General features: G+C 38.1%; 2 protein-coding genes across 2 annotated transcripts; both read left to right on the top strand.

Annotated features, from left to right (window-relative positions):
* Positions 1-252: 252 nt before the first annotated feature.
* On the top strand, positions 253-3549 carry LOC140840454 (uncharacterized protein At2g34460, chloroplastic). Its single transcript, XM_073207642.1, has 9 exons — positions 253-616; positions 1245-1357; positions 1863-1916; positions 2038-2122; positions 2519-2624; positions 2727-2813; positions 2904-3001; positions 3094-3203; positions 3411-3549. The coding sequence occupies exons 1-9, from the start codon at positions 322-324 to the stop codon at positions 3489-3491; spliced, it is 1029 nt and encodes a 342-aa protein (XP_073063743.1). The 5' UTR covers positions 253-321; the 3' UTR covers positions 3492-3549.
* A 773-nt stretch (positions 3550-4322) lies between these two features.
* Positions 4323-9375, top strand: LOC140841353 (uncharacterized). The gene is made up of 8 exons (XM_073208699.1): positions 4323-4580; positions 5228-5335; positions 5415-6062; positions 6833-6912; positions 7670-8194; positions 8276-8362; positions 8451-8545; positions 9029-9375. Exons 1-8 carry the CDS (start codon positions 4571-4573, stop codon positions 9099-9101), a joined length of 1626 nt encoding a protein of 541 aa, XP_073064800.1. The 5' UTR covers positions 4323-4570; the 3' UTR covers positions 9102-9375.
* The last annotated feature ends 11453 nt before the right edge of the window (positions 9376-20828 follow it).

Below are 20828 nucleotides of genomic sequence, written 5' to 3'. Positions count from 1 at the left end.
GATAACGTGTTATGAAAAAGTAAAAATTTATGGTAAAAAGTAAAAATATCAAACTCTCAAAATTTACCAAATTACACACTTTATAATATTTTTCTCTCTACTCAATTGTGAATTTCTTCACAAATGATGAGCCTATTTATAAAATTTCTTTACAAATAATCCAAAAATGAATTCTTCGTTACCTATAAATATTAATTTTCAACGGTATTGTTATTATTATTACTTTGAAAATTAAATCACCACCACCCACATTTCTACCACAGCCGTCAACGCACTGCCCGCACCACGTGTGGTGTTCATTGAGCTTACTCTCTCTCGCATATGGCGTCCAAATTTTCACTAGCTCCCGCCACTGATCTTCCGATATCTAGAGTGCCACTACCCAAATACCCCCTTCCAGTCCCTTTATTCCCTCTTCTGCCCCTGAATTCTCATTCTTTCCATGGTTATTACAGAACAAGAAAAGTGGAATCATCGTATCTGTGGTGCTCAAATGCTGCAAGTGAAAAAGTTGGGGAAACTTTGGCGATAGACTCGATTCAGGATTTTGAAGATGCCCCTTTACAGCCCTCGAGGTCTAAGCTGGTTCTTGTGATTGGTGGCACCGGTGGCGTTGGTATTTTCCTTATTTCCATTCTGTGTTTTTCACATGTACACGCACACACCCAGCCGCATATGTGCATACATATGTTTATATGCACAAACCGACTCGATACTTTTGATGAGTAGCATTAATTTATTTTAGGCCGGCGACGATTTGATATTTGGAAAAAAAAGTTATTAATGAAAAAAATTTGTTCTCATGTGAATCTGCAACCTACTGGCTGGCCTTGTATACATGTAATTTTTCGTAGACGAACAGTAGTAGCGTGTCTATTTATCTTGTTAAAATAAAGAATTTGACTTTGACTCATGTACTTCCGAGGAACATTTCCATGCTATCTTGTAGAATAGAGGAAATCCCAAAATCACTTTTTAATGGGGGATGGGCAACATTTCATCAAGAATCTTTTGGAACCAAATACCAATTACTATTTGAGGCCTTTATGCATCGATACTAGTCTCTTTGAGTCGACTTGTCGTGGAGAGGTCTAGTTTGAAGACAACTCTTTAAACAATGCTCCTCCTGTCAATTTATGGGATAAATGACTCGGAACAAGTCCTTTAAATTTCATTTTTGTGAGCCTATTTTTAGAAACTCGTTTTTTATTCCGCACTAAGTTGATTATATATCTCTTGTATAGGACAATTGGTTGTAGCATCATTTCTCAATCGGAAAATCAAGATACGCCTTTTACTCCGAAATCCAGAGAAGGCCACCACACTATTTGGCAAACAGGACGAGGAAATATTACAGGTTTTTTATTTTCTTATCTGAAATATGGACTAGTTGACAATAGAAAAATTTTAAGAAATACACGATGTATTGCTTTTCAATATTCAACGTGAGCTACTGATTGAGGTTTACAACTTCTATTATATACATATATTGAGAGGATTTAATGTGAGATAAATGTAGAAACTAAGATTACAATCCCTTAATTTAAGAACTATAACAGATCATCTCTTTTGATCATGAAGCAGATGTACTCCATTCAATCATCTATCAATCAATCATCTATCCCATTAATATGATTATTATTTCCTTCTTCATTGCTTCTGACCATGGTATCATTTTTATTTCCACAAGAGATATCATCATCTTACTCTAATTGTGGAGCTGAATGTGTATGAATATTAATAACAATATTAGCTGTTCATTGTTTTGTTTTCATTCAAATTTGGCATACCAAAAAAATAAATATATCGTTTTCCAACTTCATGGTGTCCTTGTTCTAAACGAAAATTTCTTAACTTTTCAGGTATGGAAAGGTGATACTAGGAATCCAGAGGATTTAGTTCCCTCTATGTTTGAGGTTCGTGGATCACTGTCTGCTTTAGATCTCCATTCTTGCTTTGTTTGCGAATAAATGTTAAATGGACCTGTTTTCTAGCACTCAGCGTAAGTAATAAATCTTGGAAAATGTTGTGTTATAGGGCGTCACACATGTTATATGCTGCACTGGAACGACAGCCTTTCCAACTAGGAGGTGGAATGGAGATAATTCACCTGAAAGAGTCGGTCAGAATTCCGTAAATGGATCGCAATTTCTTGCTCATTGTGCTATTTTCCACCATATAAAATTTAAATTGCAGTATTCCTTAGAATGTGAATAGGCCAAACTAAACTGTAGAATTAGGATTTACACTACCTTTTACTTTAGGCCTTAAACATTGAAGGTACTCTTAGATAATACTCCTAGGTAAGAGAAGGCACTAAGCGGAAAATTGGTTGGTTCGGAAATAGTTAAACACTTCAATTTTGGCAAAACTTGTATCCTTAGTATCACTGTTACAGATGAATATGTCCTCGAACTTGGTATTTCTCCTTCAAATCGGCCTTCATTATTTTTTATTCCGTGTCCTATACTTTTCATGATAATGCCTTATTTGAAGCACTTATGTTTTGCCTCTGTAGACTGGGAAGGTGTGAGAAACCTAGTGCTGTCTTTGCCTTCGTCATTGGAAAGAATTGTTCTTGTTTCTTCGATTGGAGTCACGAAGTTCAACGAACTTCCCTGGAGGTGTGGCATGCTTCCATCTGTTCTAGCACATACCCTTCTGTGATTGGTAACTTACAATATTGGCCCATGACTCAGTAATATTGTATTTGTCTTATGCCATAGCATCATGAACCTTTTTGGTGTCCTAAAGTACAAGAAAATGGGGGAGGATTTTGTTCGAAATTCTGGCCTCCCGTTCACAATAATCAGGTATCCGGAGTTCTGGACACACTTCTATTCTTAGTTTTATACATTTCGGTGTATCTCTGTTGGTTTAAATATCTGTTTTCCTTGTACCAGGGCGGGCCGGTTAACAGATGGACCTTACACATCTTACGATCTCAATACTTTACTACAGGCTACAGTTGGGGAACGACGTGCAGTAGTCATAGATCAAGGTAGAGCTGGAGCGTAATGAAATGAATCCAAGAAAATTTGACAGCTTGAGTTTGCTTGGTGTTAACTTGACAATTTTTTCATCGTATCTCAGGTGATAAACTTGTTGGAGAGGTTAGCAGACTAGTAATTGCAGAAGCTTGTATACAGGCGCTCGACATAGATTTCACAGCTGGCCAGATCTACGAAATTAACTCTGTCCAGGTATGCATTTAAGATTTAGTATTCAACCAGTTTCTATCACGCTGTGCTGTTTGGCTCCACACGATCCGAAAATAGATGCAAGAAACGCATTTGAAGGTGCACCATTAGAGGAAATGAGATTTAAGTTGGTTACAAAAAGTTAAATTCTTGGAACCTTCCTGTGGTTGAATCTGATCATAAATGGCAAAATCAATATACTATTTGCAGGGGGAAGGCCCAGGAAGTGATCCACAAAAGTGGCGGGAGCTGTTTAAATCTGCCGAGAAGGGAACAAAACATGCAGTCTGATTCTTGTAAATAAGTTTTATGTACATACATCCCTATTCATATATACATAAACAGCCACCCACCCACCCATTGCGTAGGCGGTATTTGTTTTACATAAATATATATACATCAATAATTCTTTTGTCGGATTCAAAATCAAAATTAATGACATAATCTTGATATTTATCCGATATAAATTGATTGAAAATATGTCAAACATTTTTTTTTAAAATTTTAAAAATCTACAATTTTATATATTAAATTTGATTGTCCCCTAGACGGATTTTGAGTTGTCTCAACGGCGGTGAATAGACGACAACTTAGAAGGTCGATTTTTTAAAAGCCTTCAAAGACATTGTCTTTATGAAAATTTGGAGGGTGAAACTGTTCAGTGCCTAGTTGCTTAAGACAAAGTTTTTTAAAATATAATATATAAAATTAGAAAAATATGTAGAGCAACGTTGGGTTGTTGCTCTTGTCACGATTCCTTTAATAAATATATTTAGTTTACAAGTTTTTATTATTTGAATATATTCGATTTAAAAATTTAATTTTTGAACCCGATTCAAATTTCGAGTGATTTTCCAGGAATGGGAAAATCTCCATGTGTAAGAGGGTTATGTGATGAAAATTCAACAAAACCGATCGTGAAAATCTATATTTACAGTTGCTTGTAGTGGACGAGTTGAAACACACAATCAAATTATAAATACATATATAATATTACAGAGTGATACCCAGAAGAAATACGAATCTGTACTCCAAAAGAAATAATAAAAAAGGAATATGATTCTGGGTGGGTTGTTTTTTTTTTTTTTAAAATTTATATATATTTTCGACAAACCAGTTAAAAAGTGATGTGAATTATTCTTCAAACCCTTCCTAATTAAACCTCCTCTGCTTGCCTGTTGGGATATATACATCAATTGAACATCTCATGAAAAACCCACAAAGATTCCTTTCTTTTTATCTGTCCAGAATTTCTTGAATTCTCCGCCAAGTGGGGTTGGTCCGAAACGTTGATGGGTCAGTAGCGAAGCAGGAGTACAACGTATAAACACAAAAACATTGGGAAATTTCTGAGCCATAAGAACCTCAATATGGAAGAAGGTAGCTTTTTTATTTGTAGTTTTTTTTTTTATATTAGATCGTGATTGGCTTTTGATGTTAGATTTTCTTGGTTGATTAGACGCCTGAATGTTTTCGGGTATTCGTGATTTTAGGTTTTGTTTTTCGTGTTTATGTTTTCTGCTGCATTGTTGTGAGAACTGATTTTTTACCTTGGTTTGGATTTTGGTTCTTGGAGTTTCTGTTTTGGTGTCAAAAGAATCTCTTTTTGGCTTCAACTGGTTTTTACTCTAATGTTATGTAGACATAATTATTTGCGTTAGTGTTGCAAGGTTTTATACTCTGATCTTTGGTTTTCTTTGGTTCGTGTGACTAATATCATTCAGGTGCTAACATCGGGAATCGTGTATACTTAGAGGATCAGATTGTTTTCATTAAACAGAAGAATGGTGCATTATTTGTCCGTTTTATTGTTGTGGAAAACAAATGATGAATGAGAAAGATAAATTATAAGATGATGATATGTGATAAAAAAAAATTTCCATATGAGGAGTAAGACCAGACAAATTAAGACGGTAATATGTGATAAAATAAAAGGTTTTTTGTACTATTGCAGTCATTGATTTTTTGGGCTTCTTGTGATCTATCACTTTGGGGTTATAGCTATCATTTACTTTTCAATTTCTTAGAATCATGTGAGGTAAATTCTGAAGATGATAAAACCCTTCCGGACAAGAACAAGAAGAGGATAGTCAAGACACGTGCTCAGGTTGAAGCTTTGGAGAAATTTTATAGTGGTAAACTTGCTCATTTAAATCTTCCTGTTTCTGTGTGCATCTCTGACGTGATTGTGAAGAAAGTATTTTTTTCCCACAGAACATAAATATCCTTCAGAAACCATGAAAATACAACTTGCAGAGTCTATAGGTTTGACAGAAAAACAAGTTTCTGGGTGGTTTTGCCACCGGAGGTTGAAGGACAAGAGATTGCTGAATGCGGAAACTTGTGTAATTGGAAGACAAGACCGTTCAAGTGGAGTTATACAGGATCGAGGTAGTGGACTTCGGCAGGATTCCTGTGGCAGCACAAAACAGGGCGATGATAGGAATTTTGATACCAGAGAAGTTGAAAGTGGAAGATTAAATCTCCAAGAAATTTCCACAGCAGACTTCACACGTGAATGTGGTAGTCAGTATATGGGAAACAACATTCCGGTGAATGATTCAACTTCAGGAAGTAGTTCTTCATTACCTAACTTGTCTTCCCATCGCAATGGGAAGCCTTTGGATTTGGCAACTTCAAGATATCTAATACCAAAGTTTCCAGTGGAAGTGAAGGGTGTAAAAGCTAGGTCCGGTCCATCAGGTTACTTAAAAGTGAAGGGTCAAGTTGAGAATTCTGCCATAACAGCTGTTAAAATGCAACTAGGGAGGCATTATCGGGAGGATGGCCCACCACTTGGTGTTGAATTTGATCCACTTCCGCCTGGTGCATTTGAGCCCCCAATGCAGAATTCAATTGATGGTAAGTTAGAACAGTTGTTAATTATAAATTGTTAATATGTGCATCATTTTCTTTAGCTCTGCAATTTTAAATCATGTCAGTGTTTTATTCTGTGAACCCCCTGAAATATGTTATTTGCTTTAATTTAGTGCGTTTAGAATCGTCTGAAACCATTTCATATAAAGAGCTGATTTGGGATTCATGATAAACTTCAATTTTTTTTCTTGACTTTGGTAACTATTAATGTTAAAGATTTCATATGATGCCTAGCAGATAAAATATTTGCAGGAGTGTTCTATTTCCTAAAAGAAATAGATATTGTTTGTCTACTGTGGAATTCTAAAATGCTGTCTGATCAGTGTTTGTAATATTGGGATGGAGCTCACAGACGCTAACTTCCTTATATGCCACTTGTGAGATTATATTTCACCGTGTAAGTCTTGATTTCATTTTCGAGATACTACTGTCAGACATCGGTCTAGCCATTTTCCTGAAATTTGATTGTCACAATTATCAGCCATACCCATGCCTGGAAAATGTTAGCAATAATGGTCTTAGTTTACTCTATTGACATGTTGATCCTGAACTGCAACTGTCAGCAGTTAGGGAACTATGGTGAATATAATTTCATCTCATGTTACTTCTCATTTGGCAATATGATATGTTCTCAATTTGTGGTATTTACCTGATTCCTATTACAATACATGGCGATTCATCACTTTATCTGAGCTGTTTGGATGCCACTCAGCAGTTTTTTCTGACTTCTCTTTCCTAATGTGAATATTTTTCAGAACCTTACGACTCTGGAGAACCTATTGTTCCTGCTTCTCCCAATGTTTCAAAGATCTGCCAGTACCCCACATTTGACAAGGTGAGTTAATTTTGTGACTTTTTCTTAAAGAACTAACTATTGCTTGTTGGAGTACTTTCAGGCTTATTAATTTGTTAAAATAGTGAGTCAATTTTGTGACTTTTTCTTAAAGAACTAACAATTACTTGGATTATTTTCAGGCTTATTAAGTTGTTAAAATACAGCAAGTGTTGGAGTTTAAAAATTATTGCTTCAGTTTTTCCTAAGATTATCTAATCTTTAACATATGCTATGACAACTGCAAGCTTAAACTTTATGGATGCATTATTGTCCTGTTGCTTATGATAGGAAAGGCAAAAAACATGGTGCAAGGGTCGATGTCATGGATGACCATATTCTTGAGTAACTAAAACATATTTCTATTTGGATTCTTGTGAGATACACCTAAAGTTGATAAGAACTGATTGTTTGACTTTGTTCATGTTTTGCTAATGGACAAGTTATTGAAGAACTATAATGTCCCGCAGGACTACAAAATTTGAAATTAGGCTTTTGATGAGGTCTTGAAGAATTTTTTTCTTTTTGATTATGAAATCTTTGTCGATGTCTCAAACAACTTTTTTTTTTGGGGTTTCTGTGAGAAATCCCTTGAGTCTTTATCTGAAAAATATGATATAATATCGCAATCACACTTCAGAAATTTGGTAATTGCTTTCTTAACAAGTTGTGAAGAGCAGATGATTCTATTTTAAGATCATTGATTAATGTTATAACCTGATATTACAGCTATTCTTATCATAGTTTCATTTTATCTCAGTCCTCTCGGGACGTTGGATACAGCTCGGGCATAACCTCTTATAAGTCAAACATGGATAGAGCTAATACGACCAACGTGTCTCATACTTCAGACAATAACTTCCAGCAAAAATTTGGGCTACAGACTTTGCTTCCCCATAGTGGCGCTTATTGTCCGAGGATGAACTTCTCGGTAGAATTGCCCGAAAATTCATCCAAGTATGCAACTGGTTGCGATGATGGAGATGACTGCCAAATAAGGTCAAGACAAGGTGTTGAAGTAGTGAGAAAGCGTTCATTGCTGAATAATGGTCATGTACTTCCTTGTAGTGTGAAGTTGGAAGGGGAACCTGCGGAGACTTGGACTCCTAGATCCCGTGGTGTGAGGGTGGAAAGAGAACCTGCAGAGACTTGGACTTGTAAATCCAATGATCACATCGCTAAGATATCTCTGGGAGATGTCAAGAAGCAGCCTTCTTATATGGCCATTAAAGCCAACGATTATCGCAATATATCAGACGGAGGGGTTTCCCGACATATTATTAAGGTGCGATGTTAACTTTGAAGTTTCGATCAAGTACTGCATTTATATACTTTGGTGCTGAAATTCTATACTCCAATCATGTAGGATGGCAAATTTTATGGAGAAAGGAGAATAATGAATGAAAACTATGAGCCAGCTGAAGTCAAGATACCTTTTAAGAATAAGATGCCTGTAAGTTCGTTTTGTATGCCAACACCAATCTTCAACTTTTTCCCAATCGAGCCATGAGCATTTTTTCCCAACATCTTTTTCAACACAGGCTCCCAAAAGGATGAGGGGTGAAACATTGCACCAGCAATATCAGCAAAGATCCTTACCAGTTGATAACCGGCCATTGACCTCTCATGTGATGAGGTTTGACATTATACATTTCCCTGAAATTATTTACGGAATTCCAGTGATCTTGGCTCTATCTTCCTTACACTCACAATCTACGAGTCTTGGTAGTTGGGTGCACACGAGCCGTATTAAGCTTGAGCAGTAACATACTCGAGCTCAGACTGTTATGTGTTTCAGTTGTTCAAAAAGGTTGAAAATTTTAGAATTTTGAAACTGACTAAGCTACAATTCATATCTTCAAAATATCTGTCGGCAAGACAGGTTATGGTTGAACAACTCAAATATCATAATAATTTTAAAATTTTTTATAAAGTGAATGAAGTATGCCTTCAGATTGACAAGGAATCATTACTCATACTCGAGCTCGATTTATATGTACCAGCTAAATCAAGAAGCTGTAGATAATTATTAGAATTTAAAATGGCAACACATTTTGTACTTCTATAGGTTTTTTTTTTTTAATTTGCCTGATCACGATGCACTTATCATATGCTTTAGGTCCAGAGCAGAGATGCCATCTAGTTTCAGTGAAGATGAGGGAAATGCAGAAACAAGTTCTTCGGTGGAGTAGGACGAGGTGTGGATTGTTTACAGTCGGCTCCGATTCAGTGCACTGTAGCATTTTGTGTAGTTTGTACAGTTGATCAGCATTGTAACTTAGAAGTGTGTAATTATCATCAATTTGTGGTAGTGGCTTTTGGGTATCATCCTTGCATTGTGTTTATGGGATGTTTGTCGTACAGAGGCAGTTTCTTCCAATATTTGAGGTAATCAGAGCACCATGTTTCGAAAGCATTTTCTTCTTAGTTCCTGTAAATGTAATCTCAAGACCCTCGCTTCATTCAGATGGAATTCTACTAAAAATTAATGTGAAAACACGAATAAAGATCAGGTTAGTGAGATGTGATCATATGTGGATAAATCATATGAGACTATTGAACTTCTTTTAGAGGATGTGGAATAAGATAGATAAATAATTGGTCGTCGGTCCCTTCATTGTGTTGTTCTTGTCTAGCTTGCTCTCTACCTTGAGGTTTTCCCCGTCCTTGTGCTTGAGTTTGCATGCACATGAGCTGTTGACTTTGTTTGCTGTGGACTGTGGCTTCTTGTTGCAAGAGGTTACTAAAGTCACCCACTATACGGGACGAACTATCCCTCCCCTTCGTTAACCTTTCGCTCAAGAGGCATTTTCCTACAATGCAGCCATTTTTAAAAGCATTTCAAAACGTATATACAACATATCATAAAGGTACTTATCAAGACATATACAACCGAGATGCATGAACATACATTCCGGATTTCAAACAGCTGGAGGAGTCATATGCTCTTTACTGGTGTGTAGGAACGTAAAATTATGATTACGTGACGAGTTACAATTTTCCCCTCTACTTATAATAGATAATTTTATTTTAAATTTGTATTTGTAAAAAGATATTGTGATTTTTATTGAGAAATGCAAATTATTATTAATTCACATATAAATTTATTTTAATTCATCGAAAATATTGGGTATATGTATTATTTAATTTAAAGAATATAATAAATAAATTGAATTTAAAAAATTTTCCATGAATAAGAATAAAAGAAAATGAAATGTATTAAAAAAGTATTTTAAATTATTTGAATTTCTATTCATGTTACGTTTTTTAATGAGCTTTCATATAATTTTTTTTTTTGGAAATAAAGGGTATTAATTAATTTTCTTAAGTGAGAAATAGTATTAGTTAAAAATGATTATTTATCACACTTTTTATTTGTGATAAATCATCAAGTGTTAAAGTCTAAATTAGATAAGTATGAATGTGATTTTAAGAGCTAGTACGGACCATAAAAGAACTAGTAAATATGATATTGATAGTATTAAGTAAAATTCTATGCTTATCATATATAACAAGTAAACATAACCTTAAAGTATTATCCTAAATGTGTATATATCCAACGACTTATATTTATTTTTACATGATTTTTTTTTTATATGAACCCTTCAAAAATGAATGTTGATCATTGGATGCAAATAATGTCCTAAAATAACATTTAATTAACTAAAAACCTCATACAATTGTTTTAAGAGCACGTTCTATTTTTAGGGAGTTGAGAACTACTCATTAATGGGGAATGGACATATTTTCTTCTGCTATACAAAATAGAAGATTTTGAGGGTTTCAGGTAAACTCGTCTATATGTACTTAAAACTAAAGCAAATATTAAAATATTTTTCAAATGGGCCAGTGTGAGAGCACCGCTTCGGAGATCAGATCCACCTGCAAGTTAGCATCTAAGAAGAGAAATCCAGAGAGAAGTTAAGAACGACAGAGAAGAGAGAAGTCGATTCAGGGGCCTACCCTTTTTCTTTTATTTTCCTTTCTTTATATGCAAACAAGTCCCTTTCATTTTGACTTACAATAGTCAAGCTATAAACGTGTTTTGCCTCCTCAACTCTATTTCACGCTTTGTACACTAATCTCACAATTGATATACACTTCTCATACAATTGATATACAATTACTCTGATATAAAGTCTACTAATCTCCTAGGTGCACTTCTCATGCGTTGCTGCCTCTGCTCTCCTTCCTCAAGCATCCCTGGACTAGTAACATTGCCCTCCTCGTTAGAGAACACTTTGCCCACAAGGTGAAAAGCTCAATAGTGTTGCTGGAATGAGCTTAAATCTTCCCAAGAAGTATCTTCTAAAGGCAGACCTGACAACTGTACCAAGATTTGAGGCACCCACGTATTTTGCCGGCGAATTCGACGATGATTCAGAATAGCCAAGGGAGACACTAAGGGTTGATTCTCCACAAACGTAACGGGAAGTGACAACTCTTGTGTGGGGCCCCGGGTCGACATCTAATATTAATAATTATAAATGTAACAGACCAAATGATTGAGTAAAATACATATTATGTGGTTCACAAATCCACATAAACATCGTCAAAATAATTAAAATGTCACAAATGTTTGAAATATAAATTTTAACATGCCAAAATAAAGTAGTGAACCAAAGTAATCCCAACATCATAAAATAGCTCTTAAGACCCGAGAATCCCACTCTAACTCGTATCTCCTCGCCTGGAGCTGGACTCTGGCATCCCAAGCCTGGCCTCACCTACCGTCAAGCACATGAAAACAATAGGTAGCCGACGTGCCGGTGAGTATAAACCTAGTATGATACAATCAATAACATATGAGAATTTAAAATGACAAATAATTCATATGAAATTCATAAAGATGCAATATATGAGAAGCTGTGAGCTATCAATAAATCTCAAGATCAAGTGAATCATCTGGTCATAGGGTACCCAAGGGAAGAGAATCCCCCAGCAACATCAACCGACTCATCCGCTCGAGGTGGGTTGCTGTGTTCTACAATCCCAAGACTATGGTGTGCCTATAAAGAGTGTTCAGGCCATAGCAGCGACCTCCGCAAACACTATGCCAACTCAACTATAGCCCCATACGTCCAACAAATCAATAAATCAAGGCGTTCTCTGCCATATCAAATCTGAATCGACAAGTGGCTCAATATGCAATGTAATGATGCAAATCAGTATCATCATCTCAAGAAAACAATCATCACCAAATCACAAGTTATTAATCGAACTATATTGTAATGCCCGGAAATTTAATCCTAGTAATCGGTAATTATTGATTTATAATGTGATATGATTACGAAAGGATTAATCGGGACACGAAATAAAATTATATTTGAAGGGTGCAATTGTTGGACAGAAACATTGGCGCCCGAGCGGTAAGAAATGACCGCCCGAGCGCCAAAGTCCAATAGGAATACATCTTGGACAGAAGAAGTGGCGCCCGGGCGGTAGTTTTTGACCGCCCGAGCGCCAATGTATAAATCCGAAAGGAATCGGACAGAAACTGCCGCGCTCGAGCGGTAGTTTATTACCGCTCGAGCGCCAGCCGAGATTCAAGAAATGTGACACGTTGCTGAAACATGCAACGTAAGTATATATATACATATATACGTTTGTTCTTTGATAAGAAAACAAAGAAGGAATCGAGAAAAGGGTCAGGGGAAAAGAGTGAAAAATCCTTACGTCTTTTATGAGAAATCCGTCCATCTGAATTGTAATCCGACTTCGGTACCGAGTTCCTAGCGACGTAGGCTACAACTTGACGTAAGTTTTGCTACGTTTTGACATGCTTTGAAATTATGCTATTGTCAGAATTGAATGGAACTCATATATGTCGTTCTTGACATAGTAGACATCATAGAATCGAAGTCAGATTAAGAAACGGACTGATTATGGAATTGTTATGAATTTTCTGGGGTATATTGATTTATACCAGACAGATTTGAATCGTGAGTAGATTACGGACTGTATTGGATATGGGTTATGGATTGTAACTATTATCTGGTGTTATAGTATGAACGGGAATACTGAGATTGTACCGTTATACTGTTGATTTTGAATTAAATCCAGATTGATCAGATTGTTATTAATTGGAATGGTATATTGACATGAGATTATTGATATTGTCATTGCCAGACAGGCTGTGAGTTCAGGACTTCGACTGAGCCAGAAACCGACGAAAGAAAGGTATAAGTCAATGTGGTATTGGGAGATGGACTTGAGTCGGTTTAGACTTGGGTTTCCCTAAATCAAATACTTTATTTTATTGCATGGATAATTGCATTACATTGATTAATGTACTTGTTCTCTTGAATTTAGATGACAGGTATTAGACGAGTTATCTTGTGACAGAAGTGCCGGATAGTGGTGGTATCGCTACGGCACATTGCACGATGTCTCAAGATAGGATATTAGCGATAGAGCTACAGTCCTTGACGGTTAGGTCAGGACACTGGATGTTTGGTTATATCGAGTAATGGAATTTATTACGGAATTCGATATAGGAACACCATATTTGGTTATATCGAGTAAAGGGTATTGGAATTCTTCTATTACGGAATTCGATATAGGAATACCAGGGCACTGGTTATATCGAGTAATAGAAATTATGGTTCCATCCTTTACGGAATTCGATATAGGAATACCACATCTGGAAACCGGGATCCCTAGACTAGGATTGAGTCTAGTCTGAATTATGAGTTATGTCGACAGATTGATATTGATTATGTTTCAGATTTTGATACATATATCTGTTACCTGATTACATGCTTTATATTGTTTTATATGATTGCATGTGTCATTGATTTATACTGGGATTATATTCTCACCGGTATATCCGGCTGTTGTCTTGTCTGTATGTGTACCTGACAACAGGTGGGACAGGATCAGGGTCCAGGAGATGAGGAGAGATCGTGATTAGAGTGGAGGCTCCGGACTTGGATTAGAGATAGGGTTGAACACTTGACATTAGTTGTTAAACCTTAGTTTATTTTGAATGCATGCAGTACAGGACTCGTATTGTATTTTATACGGATACGTATATGAGTTTGATTTCACTACGTTCCGCATTCTTAAAAAAAAAATTTAGACCCTGTTTTTAATTGATTAATTAGTCCCAATTATGATTAAGAACTTGATTAGCGTCCGGGTCCCCACAACAGGTGGTATCAGAGCGATAGATCCTTGAGATTGAGATAGGAGCTAGTGAGCGGGGTAGAATGAGATTTCTTTCCTTGCTTTTCATTGCTAGCATGTTTACTGCCTTAATACATGTTACCTGACTTATCTGCTATTGATATGGTATTGTGTATTATTGGAATGGATCAGCTGTAAGATGATCCAGGGAGGCTTGAAACATGATTATTGTTGGAACTGCTAACCCTTTTAGTTATCAGATATGCCTCCGAGGAGAATGCCAGAACAGGGGAGTACCTCGAATCCTCCCATGGATGTGACACCTACAGCAATGGAGAAATTGCTGAAAAGGTTTCAGTCATTTCATCCACCGACTTTGAAAGGAACGGAGAACTCCGTGGAATGTGAAAGTTGGTTGGACGACATTGAATCACTGTTTGAATCTTTGGAGTATACTGAGGAAAAGAGGGTGAAACTGATAATACACCAGTTGCATGACGTTGCTAAACACTGGTGGATCACGACTAGAAGGGCATTGGAACAACGAGGTACGGCCATTACCTGGAATGTGTTTAAGACTGAATTTTATCTACGGTTCTTTCCAGTATCTTATAGGAAGGACAAGGGAGCCAAATTTGCAAACTTGAAACAAGGCCAGTTAAACATTGAGGACTATGTGGCTAAGTTTTCGACATTGCTCCGATTTGCTCCTCATGTGGCGGGGAGTGATGAGGCCGTTGCAGACCAGTTTATAAATGGCCTAAATCCTGAAATTTTCACTTTGGTGAACACCGGGAGGCCCAATAATTTCACCGATGCCCTGAACAGAGCCAAGGGAGCCGAGGCAGGCCTGATGAGGCAGAGAGAGGCTTCGTTTGTGATTCCAGTACCGGGACCACAACCACCTCCTAGATTTGAAGGTGGCAGCAGCAGCACCGGGAAGAAGGATTTCTTGAAGGCTAGAGGGAAGCAATTCAAGAAATCAGGGACTACCTCGTCCAGTTCGAGTGGCTCTAGACAGACCGGTCAGAGCCAGAGCTATGCAGGACCGTACTGTGGTACTTGTGGAGGGAGGCATTCCACAGATCCGTGCCGAGGAGTGAGTGGCAGCTGTCGTATTTGTGGACAGCAAGGACACTTTGCTCGAGTGTGTCCCCAGAGGAGTGCCCAGGGATCACAGGCAGCTGAGTCATCGGGATCAATAGCTCAGGTAGGTAGACGACCGTCTGCCGTGCATACTTTTCAGCCAGTACCGTCTACTCTGTCACAGCAGAGGCCAGGAGGGGTCCAGACCGCGAGCCAGCCTCCTAGACAGCAGGCCCGATTGTTTGCTTTGACTGAGGAGCAGGCACAGGATGCACCTGACGATGTAGTTGCAGATAACTGTTTTATTTCTGGTTATCCTGCATATGTATTGATTGATACTGGTGCATCGCATACTTTTATTTCTGAGAGGTTTGCATTGAGTCGTGCATTACCAATTGAGTCATTGTCTGCGGTAGTGTCTGTTTCTTCTCCGTTAGGAACAGGTTTGATATCAGTAAAATCTGTTAAATCGTGTATACTGCAGTACAATGGGCATACGATTGAATTAGACTGTATTGTGCTTGGTTTATCCGATTTTGATTGTATTGTCGGTATCGATATGTTGAACAAGTACCGAGTTACAGTTGATTGTTTCCACAAGATAGTTCGATTCAGACCTGAGTTGGCTGAGGTGTGGAAATTTTATGGTAGGGGTTCTCGTGCTAGAATTCCTTTGATATCTGCAATGAATATGACACGATTATTGCAGAAAGGAGCAGATGGATTCCTGGTATATTCAGTTGATTTACTGAAATCGAGCCCATCATTGGCGGATTTGCCAGTGGTGTGTGAATTTGCTGATGTCTTTCCAGATGAGATTCCTGGATTGCCTCCGATTCGAGAGATAGACTTCAGCATTGAGTTAATGCCAGGAACAGTTCCGATTTCGAGAGCTCCTTACAGGATGGCACCGATCGAGTTGAAAGAATTGAAAGAACAGTTGGAGGATTTACTGGCCAAGGGATATATCAGACCGAGTGTATCTCCTTGGGGTGCTCCAGTACTGTTCGTGAGAAAGAAGGATGGGTCGATGAGACTTTGTATCGACTATCGGCAACTGAACAAGGCAACGGTAAAGAATAAATATCCATTACCTCGTATTGATGATTTATTTGATCAGTTGCAGGGTTCATCGGTGTATTCCAAGATCGATTTGAGATCTGGATACCATCAATTGAGAGTCGGGGACTCTGATATCTCAAAGACAGCATTCAGAACCAGGTATGGACACTATGAATTTATTGTCATGCCATTTGGTTTGACGAATGCACCAGCGGTATTTATGAGATTGTGTGCTGTTCGAGCTGAACCAGAGCTGCTTTTGAAAATTAAAACAGCTCAGAAAGTTGATCAGAATGTACAGAATTCGATTGCGATGGTCAGAACTGGACATCAATCGGAATATCAGGTTCGTGACAATGTCTTGTATGTGAATAATCGTATTGTTGTGCCAAATGTTTCAGAATTGAGACAGCGAATACTGACAGAAGCGCACAACAGTCGTTTTAGCATTCATCCTGGTGGTAGGAAAATGTATAATGATTTAAAGACACAGTATTGGTGGAAACAAATGAAATTTGATGTGACTAAATTTGTAGCCAAGTGTCTGAATTGCCAACAGGTGAAAGCTGAGAGGAAGAAACCAGGAGGATTGTTACAGAGTTTGTCCATTCCTGAATGGAAATGAGATCACATTTCCATGGATTTCGTGACACGGCTACCGAGATCCTCCAGAGGTTGTGATGCGATTTGGGTTGTGATTGATCGATTGACCAAATCGGCATGTTTTATTCCATACAAAATGACCTATAGATATGACCAGATGGCTGATATCTATGTCCGAGAAGTGATTAGATTGCATGGAGTGCCGAAGTCGATTGTTTCAGACCGTGATCCTCGGTTCACTTCGCACTTCTGGCAAAGTCTGCAGCAAGCTCTTGGTACGAAATTACATTTGAGTACCGCATATCATCCACAGACTGACGGACAGTCAGAACGTACGATCCAGACATTGGAAGATATGCTGAGAGCAATAGTGCTGGATTTTAGCACTAATTGGCAAGATGCACTGCCACTTTGTGAATTTTCATACAACAACAGCTATCAGACGAGTATTGAGATGGCTCCATTCGAAGCGTTGTACGGAAAGAAATGTCGATCCCCTCTGTATTGGGATGATATCTCTGAAGTTCCTGAGATAGGACCTGATATGATCAGAGATATGACTGAGAAAGTGAAGCTAATTCAAAAGAAAATGAAGGCAGCTCAAGACAGACAAGCCAAATATGCCAACCTCAGACGAAGACCGTTGGTATTTGAGGCTGGAGACCGAGTATTCTTGAAAATTTCATCTTTCAGAGGAACTGTCAGATTTGGCAAGAAAGGGAAATTGTCTCCACGATATGTTGGTCCTTATGAGATTCTCGAAAAGATAGGAGATCGTGCCTATCGACTAGCATTACCGCCTTCATTATCTGGGATACATGATGTCTTTCATGTGTCGATGCTGCGGAAATATCTCCCTGATGATTCTCACGTGATTCAGCCAGACGAGACCGAGCTGGATGAGACATTGAGTTATGTCGAGAAACCGATCCGGATTATCGATCGTAAAGAAAAACAGCTCAGAACGAAAATGATTCCGTTGGTAAAAGTACAATGGACTCGTCATGGTGTTGAAGAAGCTACGTGGGAGACTGAGTCTGATATGAGACAAGAATTCCCAGCATTATTTCACTGATATAAATTTCGAATACATTTCTGTATATACTCCTTGTTGATATGATAGATTGCTTGTGATTTCGAGGACGAAATCGTATCTTAGGGGGGAGAAATGTAATGCCCGGAAATTTAATCCTAGTAATCGGTAATTATTGATTTATAATGTGATATGATTACGAAAGGATTAATCGGGACACGAAATAAAATTATATTTGAAGGGTGCAATTGTTGGACAGAAACATTGGCGCCCGAGCGGTAAGAAATGACCGCCCGAGCGCCAAAGTCCAATAGGAATACATCTTGGACAGAAGAAGTGGCGCCCGGGCGGTAGTTTTTGACCGCCCGAGCGCCAATGTATAAATCCGAAAGGAATCGGACAGAAACTGCCGCGCTCGAGCGGTAGTTTATTACCGCTCGAGCGCCAGCCGAGATTCAAGAAATGTGACACGTTGCTGAAACATGCAACGTAAGTATATATATACATATATACGTTTGTTCTTTGATAAGAAAACAAAGAAGGAATCGAGAAAAGGGTCAGGGGAAAAGAGTGAAAAATCCTTACGTCTTTTATGAGAAATCCGTCCATCTGAATTGTAATCCGACTTCGGTACCGAGTTCCTAGCGACGTAGGCTACAACTTGACGTAAGTTTTGCTACGTTTTGACATGCTTTGAAATTATGCTATTGTCAGAATTGAATGGAACTCATATATGTCGTTCTTGACATAGTAGACATCATAGAATCGAAGTCAGATTAAGAAACGGACTGATTATGGAATTGTTATGAATTTTCTGGGGTATATTGATTTATACCAGACAGATTTGAATCGTGAGTAGATTACGGACTGTATTGGATATGGGTTATGGATTGTAACTATTATCTGGTGTTATAGTATGAACGGGAATACTGAGATTGTACCGTTATACTGTTGATTTTGAATTAAATCCAGATTGATCAGATTGTTATTAATTGGAATGGTATATTGACATGAGATTATTGATATTGTCATTGCCAGACAGGCTGTGAGTTCAGGACTTCGACTGAGCCAGAAACCGACGAAAGAAAGGTATAAGTCAATGTGGTATTGGGAGATGGACTTGAGTCGGTTTAGACTTGGGTTTCCCTAAATCACATACTTTATTTTATTGCATGGATAATTGCATTACATTGATTAATGTACTTGTTCTCTTGAATTTAGATGACAGGTATTAGACGAGTTATCTTGTGACAGAAGTGCCGGATAGTGGTGGTATCGCTACGGCACATTGCACGATGTCTCAAGATAGGATATTAGCGATAGAGCTACAGTCCTTGACGGTTAGGTCAGGACACTGGATGTTTGGTTATATCGAGTAATGGAATCTATTACGGAATTCGATATAGGAACACCATATTTGGTTATATCGAGTAAAGGGTATTGGAATTCTTCTATTACGGAATTCGATATAGGAATACCAGGGCACTGGTTATATCGAGTAATAGAAATTATGGTTCCATCCTTTACGGAATTCGATATAGGAATACCACATCTGGAAACCGGGATCCCTAGACTAGGATTGAGTCTAGTCTGAATTATGAGTTATGTCGACAGATTGATATTGATTATGTTTCAGATTTTGATACATATATCTGTTACCTGATTACATGCTTTATATTGTTTTATATGATTGCATGTGTCATTGATTTATACTGGGATTATATTCTCACCGGTATATCCGGCTGTTGTCTTGTCTGTATGTGTACCTGACAACAGGTGGGACAGGATCAGGGTCCAGGAGATGAGGAGAGATCGTGATTAGAGTGGAGGCTCCGGACTTGGATTAGAGATAGGGTTGAACACTTGACATTAGTTGTTAAACCTTAGTTTATTTTGAATGCATGCAGTACAGGACTCGTATTGTATTTTATACGGATACGTATATGAGTTTGATTTCACTACGTTCCGCATTCTTAAAAAAAAAAATTTAGACCCTGTTTTTAATTGATTAATTAGTCCCAATTATGATTAAGAACTTGATTAGCGTCCGGGTCCCCACAACAGGTGGTATCAGAGCGATAGATCCTTGAGATTGAGATAGGAGCTAGTGAGCGGGGTAGAATGAGATTTTCTTTCCTTGCTTTTCATTGCTAGCATGTTTACTGCCTTAATACATGTTACCTGACTTATCTGCTATTGATATGGTATTGTGTATTATTGGAATGGATCAGCTGTAAGATGATCCAGGGAGGCTTGAAACATGATTATTGTTGGAACTGCTAACCCTTTTAGTTATAGATATGCCTCCGAGGAGAATGCCAGAACAGGGGAGTACCTCGAATCCTCCCATGGATGTGACACCTACAGCAATGGAGAAATTGCTGAAAAGGTTTCAGTCATTTCATCCACCGACTTTGAAAGGAACGGAGAACTCCGTGGAATGTGAAAGTTGGTTGGACGACATTGAATCACTGTTTGAATCTTTGGAGTATACTGAGGAAAAGAGGGTGAAACTGATAATACACCAGTTGCATGACGTTGCTAAACACTGGTGGATCACGACTAGAAGGGCATTGGAACAACGAGGTACGGCCATTACCTGGAATGTGTTTAAGACTGAATTTTATCTACGGTTCTTTCCAGTATCTTATAGGAAGGACAAGGGAGCCAAATTTGCAAACTTGAAACAAGGCCAGTTAAACATTGAGGACTATGTGGCTAAGTTTTCGACATTGCTCCGATTTGCTCCTCATGTGGCGGGGAGTGATGAGGCCGTTGCAGACCAGTTTATAAATGGCCTAAATCCTGAAATTTTCACTTTGGTGAACACCGGGAGGCCCAATAATTTCACCGATGCCCTGAACAGAGCCAAGGGAGCCGAGGCAGGCCTGATGAGGCAGAGAGAGGCTTCGTTTGTGATTCCAGTACCGGGACCACAACCACCTCCTAGATTTGAAGGTGGCAGCAGCAGCACCGGGAAGAAGGATTTCTTGAAGGCTAGAGGGAA

The sequence above is a fragment of the Primulina eburnea genome, chromosome 9 (assembly GCF_022965805.1).
Source record: "Primulina eburnea isolate SZY01 chromosome 9, ASM2296580v1, whole genome shotgun sequence".
In the NCBI taxonomy this organism is placed as follows: Eukaryota; Viridiplantae; Streptophyta; class Magnoliopsida; order Lamiales; family Gesneriaceae; genus Primulina; species Primulina eburnea.
This window is presented reverse-complemented; position numbering and strand designations above follow the sequence as displayed.

Bases quoted from the DNA above. Each gene is read 5' to 3' on its own strand.
- LOC140840454 (XM_073207642.1), top strand. From the start codon at position 322: ATGGCGTCCAAATTTTCACTAGCTCCCGCCACTGATCTTCCGATATCT. The intron at 2,123-2,518 runs GTCAGAATTCCG...TTGCCTCTGTAG, and splicing joins TAATTCACCTGAAAGAGTCG to ACTGGGAAGGTGTGAGAAAC. The intron at 2,625-2,726 runs GTGTGGCATGCT...CTTATGCCATAG, and splicing joins TTCAACGAACTTCCCTGGAG to CATCATGAACCTTTTTGGTG.
- LOC140841353 (XM_073208699.1), top strand. The intron at 6,063-6,832 runs GTAAGTTAGAAC...AATATTTTTCAG, and splicing joins AATGCAGAATTCAATTGATG to AACCTTACGACTCTGGAGAA. The intron at 8,195-8,275 runs GTGCGATGTTAA...CCAATCATGTAG, and splicing joins TTTCCCGACATATTATTAAG to GATGGCAAATTTTATGGAGA.